The sequence below is a fragment of the Echinococcus granulosus genome (assembly GCF_000524195.1).
Source record: "Echinococcus granulosus chromosome Unknown EG_S00211, whole genome shotgun sequence".
NCBI classification, from domain to species: domain Eukaryota; kingdom Metazoa; phylum Platyhelminthes; class Cestoda; order Cyclophyllidea; family Taeniidae; genus Echinococcus; species Echinococcus granulosus.
This window is the reverse complement of record NW_020170591.1, coordinates 20,014-36,602: the sequence shown is the minus strand read 5'-3', so window position 1 is coordinate 36,602 and position 16,589 is coordinate 20,014. Positions and strand designations below refer to the sequence as shown.

The 16,589-nt window shown below is 42.3% G+C and overlaps 2 protein-coding genes across 2 annotated transcripts in view; both read left to right on the top strand. All coding sequences in view use genetic code 11, as the record gives it.

Moving 5' to 3' along the window:
• Positions 1-895: 895 nt before the first annotated feature.
• On the top strand, positions 896-3,187 carry EGR_10345 (Transcription elongation factor B polypeptide; the record flags this gene model as incomplete). The annotated part of the gene is made up of 2 exons (XM_024499594.1): positions 896-1,064; positions 2,997-3,187. The coding sequence occupies 2 exons, from the start codon at positions 896-898 to the stop codon at positions 3,185-3,187; spliced, it is 360 nt and encodes a 119-aa protein (XP_024345988.1).
• Positions 3,188-5,036: 1,849 nt separating this feature from the next.
• EGR_10344 (BTB/POZ domain-containing protein KCTD20) overlaps positions 5,037-16,589 on the top strand; it is a gene marked incomplete at both ends in the record, with an annotated part of 19,224 nt that continues 7,671 nt past the window's right edge. The window contains 5 exons of the mRNA XM_024499593.1: positions 5,037-5,080; positions 5,155-5,545; positions 5,619-6,679; positions 8,523-9,250; positions 13,865-14,068. Of these exons, the coding sequence (XP_024345987.1) occupies positions 5,037-5,080; positions 5,155-5,545; positions 5,619-6,679; positions 8,523-9,250; positions 13,865-14,068 (2,428 nt within the window). The remainder of the gene's footprint in view (positions 5,081-5,154; positions 5,546-5,618; positions 6,680-8,522; positions 9,251-13,864; positions 14,069-16,589) is intronic.

The following is a 16,589-nucleotide window of genomic DNA, read 5'->3' as shown; positions in this document are numbered from 1 at the left end:
CCCCAAAATGACGAGAGGGCCATGAAATACATGTTTGCTTGAGTTCACTTTTCATTGACAAGTGAGCTTAATACATCATTCTCGAGAATGAGGAAGCGCTGTCTATCCATGAGGTAGAAGCAAACTCAGAATTTCCTCGTAACCTTAAGGATTTGTCAAATCCTACATTGCGGAGGATAAATGACTTTCGCCATCCAATCTTTTCGGTTAAGGAATATGAAGCTAGTGTAATGCGGTGGTTGTTTATCTCTCGCTTTTGGTGACTTGGTTTTTAGGCTGTGTCAATAGCCTAAATACCTTCTCAGTTGCTAAATATATATATTCTCCCCAAGTACTGCCTTCTTTCTTCAGGAAAGCCGCCGGAAGATACACTAGAGACGGACAGATAAGAAAAGCGAAATTAATGCAAAACACGAGCATTCGAGGTTATCTTCATGCATCAACTATATGTAGCAAATCTTGAAGGCTAAAATTGTGAAGGCTTGCCACCAAATCGAAGTAGCGGTAAGGTTGCGAAAGACTGGTAGAGATAATCGATTGTGAATAGTTTATTGCACCCAAAAGCAAAAATCAGGTAATTTTAATTAAGTTATGGGTCATAAGTTGGTTTTTAACCATTCTTGTATTCAAGAGGAGAAAGAGTTTTAAGCTTCTCTTATTTTAAAAATTATCAGAAACTTTAGGTGGGTATCAGAAGCAACAAAAGATTGGTATTTATAAAAACATTTAACTATCTAGAAAAATGAGACTAGAATGGTATTTTTAGTTTTTCGTTGCAATTTACAATTACTTTAATTTAAATGTTTTTAATGGGCCATTGCCCGACCATTATGATGTAGCGGACCTTACGCATCCTTTAGGAAAGCCAATTAAATCCCACATCTCTTGCTTGAGAATGGCTACATCACAAAAGACTGAGTCTCCCCAAGAGGCTGTGTTTGGAGGTGCTGAGGGACCAGACGCAATGTATGTCAAGCTCGTTTCGTCAGACGATCATGAGTTTTATGTCAAGCGTGAATATGCCTTGACCAGTGGCATAATAAAGGCAATGCTCTCCGGCCCAGGTGTGTTTGCATTTCTACCTATTGCGGCTGCTTTTTATTGATTTATACACCATTTAGCTCATATTAAGACAACAAAACTATTACTGAAGCGGAATTTTTTTCGGTTTTTATTTAATGTTGGCGAAAAACGTGGTTTTGTCAATCGTCCAGGCATTTATTGGTCTTTCACTGTATACGATTCTGTAGCGTGCTTGCTAAGGATCTTGATGTCTTAATTTTAGAGATATCTAGTGCTAGAGTTGGTGTTTTAAGGCTCTTTGGTTGTTTCATATATATTCGATACGATATTGCCAATTCTTCAATTTTTTAAACAATTAGGGTGTTATTTTAAAAATAAACCATTAAAACCCTAATAAAGAGTACACAGTATTTGATTTTTATGCGTTGTTTTTATTGCTAATTATTTTGATGCGTCAATGCACAATTGGGTTTCTTTAGACACTTTTTATGCTTAAATAATAACTGAGGAATCTATGTGAACAAACTCCCACTTATTTTTTTGTCTTAGAATTTTGTTGCTTTTATTAGGGACTCAAGGTCCACGATTTTTAGCTGAATTGGTATCATTAACTAGTCTTAAATGCCTCTTAGATGAAGCATCGCGATTTGCATTTCACTCAGCACTTTGTCGTATTTTATCAAATTTTGTCAAAATGACCACCTAAGTGTAAATTAGTTCTGCTAGGTAATTAAAAAAATATTTTTGAGAATTTGTTCTCGAAGTTTTGGCAAAGTTTTTCCTAGGTTTGTATATTTGAAACAGGATTCGCCAAAGTGCTAATTATTAGATTTATTAACCTAGTGGATACAGGCATTTAGGTAACTTATCCATTGTGAATTTGACAGATCATCGATTCTATGTAGGTGTAAATTTGTCGGAAGTTGCGTGTTAGTGGAAACCACCTACCATAATCGAAAACTTCTGTCTGCTAAATAGATGGTCCTCGGGGCAAATGTGCGAATTCCCAGCTCCTGCTCGTGTAGTTATTGCTTAGTCCTGATCAGCTATCACGGCAGAAGTTTCTTTGATTGTACCATTTATAGAAAAACAGGAACACATTGAAAGTAGCGAATCTGTCGCGTACTTAGGAGAAAGGGATTACCGTAAGTTCGTTAAAAGCTAAGTCACTGGCCATGATAGCTTATAAGGGGAGAAGTGGTCCAATGAGGTCTCCAGCGCCTCAACTTCCCCCACATAGCTTTATGAGTTGTTTTATCATGCCAAATGAGGGTGCTAAGACTACTCACTAGCTGGATAACTATTAAATACCCATTCCAACTATACTGTAGCTTTCGAGTTGTTTCTAAGGAAGATGTAGGAATTATGAGTCCGGAGGTGTGTAGGAAGGCTCGGATGCTATTTCTTTAGGTGCAGTGTGCATTGATCCGTGCCAGCGCTGCCGTAGTCGAATTGCACGAGGCTTGAGAAGACCAGCATAGACGACTTCACTCCGGCAGAATGAATAATATTACTCAAAAGACACTGGAACTAGTGAATTTGTGTTGCATGTTTAGGAGGAGGAGGGTCCTAATGCAACACGTTAATGGCGAAGTCGCTAATCCTGATAGTTTTCGAGAAATGAATGGTCGTGAAAAAGTTGGGACTACTAAGACGATGTTACTTATGGTTGTGAATAGAACCTAGCTTTTATTAAGTAAACAGAAGTTTGAGGCGCGTACCACTACACAAACTCCGTTAATTCATTCATTCAGATTTGTGCCTCTGATATCGTCCCAATGCTTCGTCAAGCTGCAGTTAGGTAAGTCAGCGGAATGCTAACTCGTCTGTTATCGCGACTGAGTGATTAATTTGTTTCCAAGGCAGTATTTGAGTTGGCGTTACCAAGCGTAATGTAGGCGATTTATGTATTAGGGGCCTTGTGGCTCCAAGAGCATAGGCATGCGTTTAACGTTTTTTGCTTATGAATGTAGGCCAGTTCCAGGAGAACGAGACGAACGTTGTGCACTTCCGAGAGATACCCTCACATGTGTTGCAAAAGGTGTGCAGTTACTTCGCCTACAAGGTGCGCTACAGCAACTCCTCCTCGGAGATACCCGAGTTTCCCATTGCCCCGGAGATCAGTCTTGAGCTTCTAATGGCTGCCAACTTCCTCGACTGCTAGTGGCCCCAGTCTGCTCTATTCTCTTGACGTATTTTGCTCCAATATACGCACCCGTGATGCTGCTGCTGATAGGTACCCTGTTCAACTTCAAACTGTGCTATTTATGGTCACCTACCCCTTTCGGCATCGCGATCAAGTGGAGATATATAGTGCCATTTCAGACCAATGGGGAAAGTTTGTTGCTGACGCTACGTAACTTCTGGAAGTTATTTGGAGTATCGATATAAACGGGAATGATTTAGTCGCACCAGTATTTAGGGTGGTGATTGTGAACCTAAGAGGATGTGTCGAATCCGAATGTGGTTGACATTAACGAGGTTTCGCGTTTTGATGATACAATCATACATAGGTGTTTGGATCATGCTACTCCATGGATGAGCCAGGTGTAACTGGGGCTCGAAGTATCACTTTCGACTGAAGTTAACCCCTCTAAGACTTTTCAGTCGCGAGAGTAGTGCAAATCTGTAGCAGTCGTAAGATCGGATGGCTCGTGGATTTGTTGCGTATACCTACGGCCGTGTTAAAGTTTTGTCAAAGCGCGGAATATTGACATTCGTGGGACATGTTCAGCAAGTCCGCGAGGGTGTTTTCATTCGGAATAATTATTTTGCGCTGTTGAGCTTGCAAGTTGGCTAGTCTCGAAGTCGCAGTATGATTGAAAGTACATATGGTCTTTTAGTGCATTTCCGTGTGGAGCAGGTGTTTGGGACATCGACAATCAATTCAAGACAATCCATCGGCTTTTACAGAACCCATCGATTCCAAACCAAGCGCCTAACTGCATTCCAGAGTAGGCGCGAGTAGTAAATAAAGTATTAGCAGCAATAGAAAAGCTGGTTTTAGCCTACACTGCCCGATCACAGAAACAATTGAAGACTTCCAGGATAGATGCCTTTCCGGAGGGACACCCAATGCGCACTGTGTGGCGGTGGCAGTGCAATATCTGTTTTGCGTGGTACATACGGGTGTGAATAGGTGGTATGAGGGCTGCTAATGTCTGGGTTATGACTGTTTTTCGACAACCGGGTCATACCTGAGCTGTGCTTTTCTACTCAAAGTGAGGACGCGCCCATCTCGCATGTGGTATTGTTGCTCTATCCGAATGATCGACTTGTGCAAGTGGTGAGAACAGTGGGTGTAGTGAAGTGATGACCACCAGGAGCATTATGGATGTTTGTATATGAAACAGGGTTTATTGACAAGGAGATCAAAGGACTGTAACAAGACTGTAACAGAACAAGTATAAATGTGGGTAATATACTTGCATTACAGTAGTCAGACGCACTTAGAGAGAGCATCAATGCATTACAGTACCACACTCAACGTGCCTGTGGACTCCTATGCCTTCCGCACGCCGACAGTAAATCAATTACCTTAGCATAGCTGATCAGACTACTGGAGAAAACCTTAGAGGCTATAATCACCCGAAATTTTTAAAACAAGTTGGCTGCTGTAGCAGGGAGCCGACCTTAAAAAAGCGTAGAAGTCAACGAAACAACAGCAGGAAGTAATATGCAATAGCAATTGAAAAACCAGCACTAGATTTCTAAATTTATGAAATTTTGACTAAACTAGAGACTTGGTGCTTCATAAAGTGGAATGGGATGCTATTTTCTTATTTGCCACAGGAATTAGTTCAAGACAGTCCAATATGCCAAAACACCCTAACTTGTAATTTTCTTTGCATGAAAACTTTTGAACTGTTCAAAATACACAAATGAAAGAACATTTCATGCGAATGTAGCGATGGTAAAGTATTTTAAAACAACAAAGCCGCGGTGTGGTTAATTCGAATGTTATATTCACAGTATCGACGCCGTTTCGCGTGTGGCGTGTGCTCAGTAGCGTAATGGATAACACTCCCCAACCTGAAACTCCTGCCAAGGAAAATGAGTAATTTACCCCTTAACCTTTCCTATATTTTGTTTGTTTATTGACTTATTTTTGGTGACTTAATTTAATTGTAGATTCCGCAAAACATCCGTTGACGAGATATCAAACGCAGTCGCTAGTTCTGATAATGTAAATCACTTTTTCCGCTCTTGTACATGGCCTCTACGTGTTCCTGTTCGCAGTTGTAAAGGGAGTCGTCTTGTTAAGCTATTGAATCTTCAACACCAGGAGGAAAACTTGTTGATACTTTCCGACAATGATCACCATCAGTCTCTTCTCTCACGAGCTACCCAATTGGCCCTCCGACATCTCGATTTAGGCTCTTCTGCGCCCGACCATTTATCCAAAGTGCTAAATAAACGAGCAGCGGTGGCAGCTTCAGCAAGGCCCTACACTCCCGTGTCCGGGAATTCTCGGTTGACTAGTCCTCCACCCTCGGAACTTTCTAGCATCTCATCAGATGAGGTATTGCCAATTTCTAGAATTTCATACACTCATAAAATAGTGCCTCGTTAGTCCATTTCCTTGCAATTTAAAGCGTTCAGCAACGGTCCCGAGGAATGGAATCCTTTCCACCAGATCTTCACATCGTAATGGGCATCGAGCCGCTTCCTTCACCTTCCTTACCAGGGATGCCTCGTCGAGGAAGTCGGAGAACGATGAGATTTCCACGGAAAGCGGCTACGTCGCCTCCTCCGCTACTCCCGGTGCAAGCAGCTCCGGTTCTTCCTCCTTCAAGCGCAAATCCACCGCTACTCGTTACCATCAGGTGCGAATAATTGATAACAGACTAAAAAAGCCCGCCGATGAGGCAGCTCTTCTTCATGCGCGTCGCCGTACCTGTCCTTCGCACCGGTTCGTGCGATCCTACACGAACGACGAGGAGGATGGTAACGAAGAAGAGCCAGATCAGGAAGAGGAACAGCTGCTAACCTCCCCCTCAGCATCCGCCACTAGAGATACCATGGCAGCATCATCTGTGGCGGCTCCCACCTCCTCCATCCTGGTAATCAATCCTCCTGCGGGGGGTAACAACGGTGCCCAAAAACATGTCATCCTTCTCACCGGCTCGTCGGAGCCTTCCCCCTCCCTGCCCAGCTCTGAAGCAAATGAGTTGCGTGATGTTGAAAGCCCTCCAATCCCACCTGCACTTGTTGCATTTAACGCGGCTGGGGTCCATTTGCCGCCAGACACGCGACGTCACTCCAGCTTTGTTCCAACCTCAATTAGTGCAGTGGTGTCGGGTAAACGTGGTGGCGGCGGGAATGGGGCTCTGAAGCGATGCAACACCGCCTCCTCAGTGTATAGCGGCAATGGTGGTGGTGGGGAGCAGACACCACCTACACCAGCAAAGTCGACACTAAAGCCTGCCTCGGTTCGGCGCCACCACGAGTATGAGCAGCGACGACAGAGAGCTTCTCTGCCCTTCTCGTCCCACCCTCGAGCTCCTAATAGCTCGCCCGGTGTTTCTAGGCATGTCATCTCTTCTGATGAGGTGGAAACGGATAATGGTGGTGGCGGAGGCGTTGGCGGGAATTCGAGTCGATTCTCCACTCCGATGGAGCCCATCTGCGTGGTCAACCTTGCCACGCCTGTGAGGTAGGCTTTTACTCTCACTAAGGTTGTAATTGAATTGTATCCCATTTGTCTTCGAGATTTTAAACTCATACTTCCCCATCGCCCATGGAGTTGAGTACAACTTTGTGTTGTTTCGTAGCCAAGGTTGCACACTAACCGTAATCTTTCTTCTGCCCTATCAAGATCACATTTTTGAATTCGTGCAATAATATTCAACGTTATTTGCTATTTCCGTCCTGCATTTGGTTAGCCATAATCCTCAATTTGACGGCTTGAGAGAATCCCTCAAATAAACCTACGCATCCCTTCCAAACCCCAGCCCAGAAACGTCAATAGTACCACGTCAACCGCGGTCACTGGGGCGGTGCGCTGCCCGATGTGATGTAGATATAAAATCGCAGTCTGGTTTTAGTTTCCTTCATTTTGCGTTGGCGTTTTCGTAAAAAGTTATTTGCTCCTATTTATACTGGCATCTAGGCATATGCCTCGATTTTTAATGCAAATAGTCGTTTTGGTAGAGTCGTTGTGCATTACTGCTGTAATTTGAACTCTGTCTGGAATTGAGCCTTCAAAGATTACTTGAAATGATACCCTCGGTAGATATTGTTGAATTGTACTGACCCGCAAACTTTGCCCAACATGTTTTGGTGTTTTCATCAATGGCCTGTGTGATTCTCAATTTTTATTTACCCGTGATATTTGAATGTTATGCATATTAAGGCTGATGAGCCTAGCTAGATGTTTTAAAGGCGATTTTGTTGATCCAATTTGAACACAAAATCCAAGTTGACAATATACACCCTGTTTTTCAGCGGCAAAACCGCCCGATTCCTCTACCATTTTAATGGCTACCTGAAGTGATTTCTCACAAAGGGTCAAATTTAAGAATTTATTATTGTCGAAAGGGTGTATGCACAGTTTGTTTAGCAGCTGCGTTCCATTAGAGAGCTACCCTAATGTATAATTATCATGCAGATGTTAACGTCGTAACAGGGCTTGGATTTCCTGTCATTACCACTCCAGTGATCTCATGGTGTTATTTTTGATTATCCTTGATACTCTTGGGGATCTAACTTATCTGTTCACTCATTTCGCACTTGTCTAAATGGGTTAACACTTGTATTTTGAATTCAGAATGTATAGTCGCGACTTACGCATGGGCGGTGCAGAAAAAATCAGTTTTAGCAGGTGACGTTGTACTAGTACATGGGCCATGTGGCTGATGCTATGTAGGACCGCAAAAAGGAATAATAAATTGAAAAGCAACGGAAACTTTAATTTCATTTCACATGCTTTAGCATAATTTGATTTTACTAGCGTTCACTGATATTAGTAAGGTAAAGATGTAAGATGTTCGGATGCATGGGTTAAGCGATAGAAGGACTTAACATTCTTTGCTGTTTTTGTAGCATGAAGGTGAAACGCCAGTGCATTGTAGTTTTGCGTTACTTGGAAAATGTGCCCTTTTCGACAGTTGTTCCACAAGCTCTCGACACATTTGCTAGTTGATAACCGGGAATGAGAGGCAACTAACGCTTGTTTGGTTCCACTATGTCCAATTGGATAAATGAGGAAGGTGGCTTGACATTAAGTAATCACCAGTTGTGCTCCCCGAACTATATAGAGACGCCAGACCCTCAAACTCCTCATTAGTGATAAGTGCCTATTATGATCTGTCCTTCAAGGTTATCTCTGTTACCGACCCGTTAATATGACAAATGTATAGCAGTAGTTTCAGCAATTGCTCTGTTGCTTCCTGTGTTATGCTTATAGTTTTCTTATTAACATTATAGTTTGGTTAATAGAAGATCATGACCCTATGATTCACACACCTTTGTTTTTGTCCCCTTTCCCTCCACAAAAGCCAAAATCTTTCACTTGACGCCTCGGAGCAGAGGTTGCAACAGCGTGTAAACCTCCTTGTGGAGGGTGTTCGCTTCGTCGTCGACGTCGAAACCCTGCGGGCTCATCCCGACACCATGTTGGGTCGCATGTTCCAATCTGGTTTCAGGGAAAACGCTGCCGCTGGCTTCTACAACGGCCCAGTCGTATGTGGCAACTTCCATTTACTCAGCGGCACCACAACCTGCGAAGACGACGACGACGATGATGTTGATGATGATGATATGGAAGAGGAGGAGGCGGAAGTAAGTGGAACCAGTTCTGTATGCAGTGGCGGTCGTACAGTAGACGTGGAGCATTGGATGGCCTCAGCGTCGACATCGACATCTCGTGGCGTGGGCGGTGGAGCCATCTCAGGTGCCACTCACTCCGCCCCTGCCTCCTACCGATCGCACCGCGGTAGTCTGTGTGGTGGCGGGAGCGGAGGCCTGGGGCGATTGCGACACGGCCGACGGAGAATGCGGCGACATCAACGACAGCCCTCCGCGCAGTCCCACGCTACCAACGTCTCGACGGATGTGTGCTTGAGTGGGGCGGGTGTAGCAGCAAATGTCTTTCGGGTCATTCTTGACTACTACCTTGTGGGTAAAATGACCTGTCCGCCGGACGTCTCTGTGAGGCAGCTCAAGCAGGCCTGCGAGTACTTCCTCGTTCCCTTTAATCATGAAACTGTCTCCTGCTCAAACTTGCGTGAGTCAACTACTGATTGGTGGCACCGCGAAATTTGCTATTCCAAATTGTCCTTTTAACGTCTGCTTCTAGGGTTACATATTTCACGTGTTACCTGCTAGTTTATAATAACCGTTTACACCAAATTGCGGGTTACTAGTAGATTAGCCTAGTCTAAAGCTATACAATTGATGTAGGATGTTATTCGTTCCCGAAAAACGGTGTCATCAGAAAAAAACATGTTTTGTTTATGCGACTTAGCAAGATCTCTTAACGAAAGGAGAAGCAAACCTGTGGCTTTGTTCTTCTGTTTGTTTTGATACAGAATCACTGCGTTTGCGAATGCGATTATGCTAAGACCTTCTTATCGTTTACTGAAGACGGTATCGAAATCACTGTTTGAGGAAGCAGCTTTGTTTTTCACATTTGATTGCAAAAAATTAAAGTAATTTTTTGTTTATAATTTGCAATTAGAAAGAATAAAACGAAACGAAATAGCCTTGGTTGGTGATTATCCATTGATCGTATGCTTGCATACGCGAACACGCTCACTGTCATCGAACTAAGTGGAAGGGTACATCTCACATGACATGACACGGTAACATTACATAACGTGACAATAAAGTACATAAAATTCGACTGTTTTGCCTTGCTTTCTAGTCATGAAGTGTGGAGGCGAATCTGGTGTTAGTGCTACAAGTGTCCGGGCAAGCTGGACGGTTTGGTTTTTGGCTAATAGCTATGTACTCTACTTGTGTAAGAAGTTGTATTTTCCCAGTTACTGAGCTACTTCATTGGGTAATTTTTAATGTAGTAGAGTATTTCACGTAGGCAGGAAACACTTTTCTGTACTACAATTTTCTTAATTCCGCTTGCATACACGTCTGTCTCCAAATTGCAGTCAATAAGTAGTAATTATCATTTAAGGTCACTGCTTCTGTGCCATTGAGTTCACTAGCCGCTTTCGCACACTCATGCGATGTGCATTGAATTCCCTCAATGCTTTCTCAAGAAACTGTCGATCATATATTTGTGCTGTATGAACTATCCAATGCACACGCGATTTCCCACGTCTCATTTCATGAAACTCATTTAATATGTCGATTTTAATGGCCCTTGTCTCCTATTGAAACACTATCCCGCCTTTTAATTAGTGTAGGCTATGCCCTGACTCTTCATAGGAGTATTTTTTTCCTGTTTGTGTACGTACGATTGTCTTGGTAAAAATTGCATTTGCTGCCTCTGCTCAAAAACTTTTGTCAACACATGCCTGGTGTTAAGCCATTTTGTCTCCAAACTTGTCTCAAGTCACCGAAATATTTGCCATTTGTATGCACAAACAATGCGTTCCAATTAGATGTACTAAGTTAGATACTATCCTCCTTGCGCTCGGTCTCATGCGTGTGAGCGTTTGGTCTCATCATAACTATCGATCATTTTTTCGTTTGTTTATTCACCCAGTCCCCATATCTGACCATTGTACCTGTTTTTTGTTCCCCCTTTATTCTGGGGCAATGTTTGTGTCCATGGTATTTTTGTTGATATCACTTATTCTTTGTGTCCTGGTTTGTTGTCCTGTTGACTCACCCCCTTATTGGTAAGTTATGTCTATGAGGAGGTAGGAACCCACTATTGGGCATCAAGTATGTCCAAGGCATGTTAATTCATCTCCGTCAGTCTTGGGCTTGGTATATAAGATTCTCTTTCATCTGAGTCATCTACGAATGGTTTAGGAATTGTATGACTGATCGTACTGGTGAGAAAATCGCTAGTTTGCGGAAGGAAGGATAGCATATAGGACGGTTTCAGGAAGGCTGAACATGTGTTAAACCTGCCCATACTCAAGTGAATAGTCGTACTAGACACATTAGAGTGTCAAATAGAAGTTTTAATTGCTCCTTTTGCCTGTTTCTTACACACTTGACCCACCGATAAGTCACTTCGTTTGCAGAGATCTGAACTCATCATTGTCAGATTTAAAATAAGGTTTAAAGTGCCGGAAGTTCCGAAACCGCCCCTCTTAGACTGACCTAAATGTCTGTTGTGTAGTGTTTTACTCGTTTTTTTATCTTGATTAGACAGCGAACGGTGTAATAAGCTTCCCAACACATTGTAATGTTGGATTTGACGATAGAAAATATTTCTCAAAAGGCCCAGTATTATTTCTCGACATTTCAGTGCGCCAGTTTTTGCGACATCCCAAATGGAAATCAGTAATAAAATACGAAGTATGGACTCACCTTAGTTTAGGGATGTTTCCAATTTTATTATCATCGGTGTATCTTTCTCTCATCTTGAATGACACGAATCAAGGGGTTTGATGATCGGCGTTCTAATGTTGGACATGCAGAGCGCTTCGGATGTTTACTTGATTTCAATCATGGCCACAAGGAAGGGAAAAGTTCTTCTAAAGACGCTAGCTTTGCCTATACCCAAGCTGGTGATAGCTCTATGTGCACTGGTGTGTGTAAAACAGGTCCTTAGAAGATTGCCCCCGTTTATTCTTGAGTCGTCATCCAGAAAGGCAAAATGCCGTAGTTGCTGTTCATTGCTTGAAAATAAACTGCACACGTGAGTTATTTTAAAATAAAATTTCCGAGGTACCGATGGGGTTGAAACTGTCTTCCTTAAATGTGCTGAAGCCTTAATAAACGGCGCAATAAGCCATTTAACCTTATTTTAATGTAGTGGAAACTATGGTTCAGTTTCACTAGTCTTGGAGCATCAACCTACCTACTTTTTCCGTTTTATGTTCGGAGGTATGAATGTCTCTCCCTTCTTTTTTTGCGTTTCTGAACTGCTGACGTGTATTATTTGAATCACGCAGGAGGCAGAAATATTAAGTTATCAGCTTTATCGCTATCGGTGCGTCCTCCCTCCCATGTTGGGTGTCGAGGATTGGCAGTTGCATTAACCTTTTCACCATGACCTAAAAATCAATCCACAGGTTGTCAGGACTTTATTAGTCTTCTTTTTAATTCTACATCTCACGAAAATCGGTGAAGAGTATTGAAGGCCTGTAATATAATCACTATCTGAGGTACCCTGATTTAATCTTGTAGTAATGAAGAAAATGTATACTAGAGGAAGCATTTCTCAGATCACTGGCCACATCGTGATATGCGTTAAAATTCCTAGTTTTAACTTTATTTACTAGCTTACAGAAGAGTTGAGACAAGTAGCATAGATAAGGTGAGCAGGCCTTGATTCCACCCTCATAAAAACTGATTCGCAGATGACTAAAAAAGGCCTCTATAATGGCATGTGCAATTAAATCAAAAATAATTCTGCCGCATTTCTATTTGTGACTGTTTGTAGTGCCGAATCAAATACGGGATCCTGACCTGAGAATAAGCATAGAAAGGGGAGAGTTTATAAGGAACTAGGATTGTAAGAGAACCCCACGTAATTCATGTGAAAGAGAAGGTGTAACACAGTAGGCTGAATCACCAGTACTTAAAGTAGTTAGTGGCGGGATTTACAGCCCGCATATTGAAAGCTTTGTGCTTTTAAATGAAATCCATCTAAACGTGTCGGATGGTAGGCGGCAGCTCAACTCTTCACTTGAGCTATTCCTTGTGTGCTGCAGCGTATAAAGAGGTGTCACTTCGAATCCAGGTCTTACTCCGATGTCCTTTTCACCGTCTATCTTGGGTATTTCCGTCTGTAGCTAAGTTGACTCACCTGATTTGAATCATTAATGAGCGATGAATTACGTTGGGTACAGCCCACTGCGTTGCCACCCTTTTAGTGCGCCTCCCTAACTGACATTTATCAAATGCAGGGTATTTGGTGAAGCGTTGGAAGGTTGTAAACGCGGTAGACCTAAATGTTATGCTTTATGCTCTGGGTCCTTCATCATGCACACATTTCCATTCTCTCGGTTGAACTAGTGGCTTGTAAGACTCTTCCTTTTCCCGTATACCCTTCTAGATAGAGAATTATTTCATGGGTGTCCAAGAATTTGCAACTGGAGTGAAAAGCCAAAAAGATAGACACAGTGATGGGAGTTGCAGATAGTTGGGTGTTGAAACCGTTGCTTCGGGGGTTTTCTATTCTCTGTCTTACCTTTTGACGCATTATTACGTAACACCTTGATTATACCCGGAGACGCTTGACCACGTGCCAATTTAGAGGTATTTTTAGTATGGACTCGCAGAAGAGTTGAAAGACTGATGGTTCAGATGTCATGAATAGTCAGGAATGGAATGTGTACGCAAGTTTTTGCTGTGCAAGACTCCGAACTTGGTTGATGACGTCGTTTCAATAGCCCTTCTATTGTGAGTCCTTGCGGCCTGATGGATTCACGGTAGATGCTTTCGTAGTTTGAGGTTTTCGTGCAGCATAAAGTCAGTGAAATCGGGATTTTTGTTTATTTTGAATCAGTTTTACCTACCACCACCACCACCACCAATGTAGTTCGTTTTTAGGCTAGCTATTCTGAAAGTAGATCAATTTTAGATGCGCAGAGGGGTTGGGAGATCAGCAACAGGTGATGTGGGTAGTACGTCATGTCACTAGTCGCTGGAGGTCGGGAGGATCCACACATTCTAATATGGTAATTAGTAGTCTGTTACAAATCAGTGAGATCTACATTTTGGATATTGCAATCGCTTCTTTCCTCTCACCTCCCAGGTGAATTTCTACACGAAGTCTCCAATGACGGTGCGTACATGATATTCGAGCAGTTTCTCGACGAGCAAATCGTGCCTCAATTCATGAAGTGCGCGCACATGGGCGAACGCGAGTGTCATATTGTCATTCTAACGGATGACGAGCAGGTCCATTGGGATGACGAATATCCTCCCCAAATGCCCGAGGCTGAACTCACCTCCCACAGTAAGTCAATCCTCTGTCTTCCCTGCTTTGTATCGAAATATATTTCCTTTCCAATCCCATCGTCCAAATTGCCTAGTAATATTATCATATTATGCCTTCTCTCCACCTCATTGCTTCATTGTTGAACGATGGCGTATGTCCTTTTGATCTTTTCTACATTTTCTTTGTGTAAGGATAATTTTGAGACATCATTTCCTAGCCCTGGCTCGAGTGCTACTATTGATGGTTTACCCTTCTCTTTTCTGTGACCATTTCGCTTCTCTGTCTGCGAGGATTGACTCTAGCCGCTCCTGTTATGCATATGGCCTAAGGTCTTTCAGCTAACTTCCATGTTCTTTCTTCATCATCTTACATTATTCTGTCCATTGCCTTCGTCTTGCGATGTCAGCGCAATGTCAAATTGGCAGGATTTTGCTCTTGAGAATCAAATTTACGAAGAGGTGGGAGGGCAACTTTGGTTGTGAAATAACTTTTTTGCTTTTAAAGCGCAGATGATTACCTCGTAGAAAAAGTCATGTTGGAAACTAGAGTTGTACAGCAGGGGTTTGGCTACGAGGTAGATTCTTAGTACGCGAATGTGTAATGTTTCCGTTCTGGTTATACTTAGTCTTCTAGCCCTTTGTGATGTTGTCTCGCCGATGGTTTAAGATTGGTTAATATATTAAGCTAGAGGTAACATGCACCCCTCAACTTTAGTCTACATGGCTACCTCCATTTCCATTGCGCGGGTGGTGCCAGATACCTAGGGAAACTGCTAGCCTGTCGTCTAGCGATATATGATTGTTTTTGTTCTTAACAGAGACGACACGTAAATATGTGACTTATCGTTGCTGGGCCTAACTCGAATGTGGACGTGATGGTAACTATGGGATTTACTGGACATCAAAGAACCACATGGGTTGAATCATGTCTGGCTAATTACAATGAAATGCATGCGGAGCGATAGCCCAAATCAAAGCGTTTTTATGTATGCCCACCAGATTACTCACTATTGTTGAAGAAAGATCAAAACACTGGTCATTGTTTAAAGTTACGAATAAGTTTGAAGCGTTTAGAATTGCTTCTTAAAAAATGGTAGTTTACTAAAACGCTTTATCAAGGCATTTTTTTGCGTAGCCGCTTCATTAAGCTGTTCTTCGATGCATTTATTTGCTATCATACGTGAATCTCGTTGTCAAGGTCTTAAATTACTGCCATCAGTCTGAATCTGGACGTTTTGTAGGATTTTACACTGTCGTATGGTGTTTCCATCCCGGGCATGGCCAAACGTCAATTGATCATGTAACATGGGTCATAAGTCTACCGAGGTCATTGTTTGGACCGGTGAGCGGCGGTAGTGCTACTGCGTTAAAATATATATAGTGGATGGGTGGTTCAAATCGTTCTTCATTTGTTTGACACAGTTGTTTCTATAGTGGAACAGGACAGTTCTAAAATAACATTTCGTTACCCGGGGAGCGGTCTGTGAATGCGCTTGAATGGCGCTTGATTCTCTTTGAGTAATCCGTGGTTGGTAATCTTCCCGGTGCATTCTGAAAATGCGGCAAAGATTTATGGTTCTAACTCCCTCTCATTAATCAACAAGCACCAGAGAATTGAGCCTCAGTTCTTACTTTTCCTCGTGTTATGTTTAAAGGAATCCTGTTATCTTTTTAAACCGGTATAAATTGATAGAATCTATGGCGATTCCGTGGCCCATGAACATCAGTATTTTGGGTTTTTACCGCAAAAGATCATTTAAAAATATGCTTCTTTAGCAAATGGAGAGTAAATTTCCACTCATTCACTGTATTCAGATGATAAAACGGATATCGTCTCTGCAAAGTTGCCTGAGGCTGCATTGTCTTTTATGAACTGCTGCTTCCGAACTCAAAAAGACGCTAACAGCTTGGTGTCTAATCGCACTTAATTTGTGCTGTTTTATTTTTTATGGTCAGACCCCACTGGTCTGTTTTATTGTTTCGTCAAAAAATTACACACATGCTCTCACACTCTCTTCACCTTGCATGTATTTTAAGGCCAAATACAGTGCTTCGCGTCAGCTATTACTATAAGATGACAAAACAAGCTGATACTGTTCTTGTAATAAAAAATAAATGACTTGAAATATTGAAATACATTATTCGATGAAATAATTTGCATTACACTTCATACCCCCCTCCCAACGAGACGGGTTTTTTGTCTCTAGGACCAAACAATTTTGTTATGCCTACTTCGGTTTTAATCTCACTTTAACTCTCCAACTGTTTGTTCCGTTTGGCTTGTAATTATGTGATTGTCTAAATCTACTTCCAAGAAATGGTGGTAGTTAATTTGAGCTTAGAGAAACACGAGGAGAAAACGTAGAATGAAGATGACACAGTAGTTCCCTCCTATCTCAGCCGGAAATGTGATCTCATGTCTTGCAAAAGCAACAATGAGACTTCCTTTCGGCTGCTTCGCTTATTCTGACGGTTTATCACGAAGAAGGAGGAGAAGCATTTCCACCACTTCCTCAAATTCTGCCTTATCGTACAGAGTC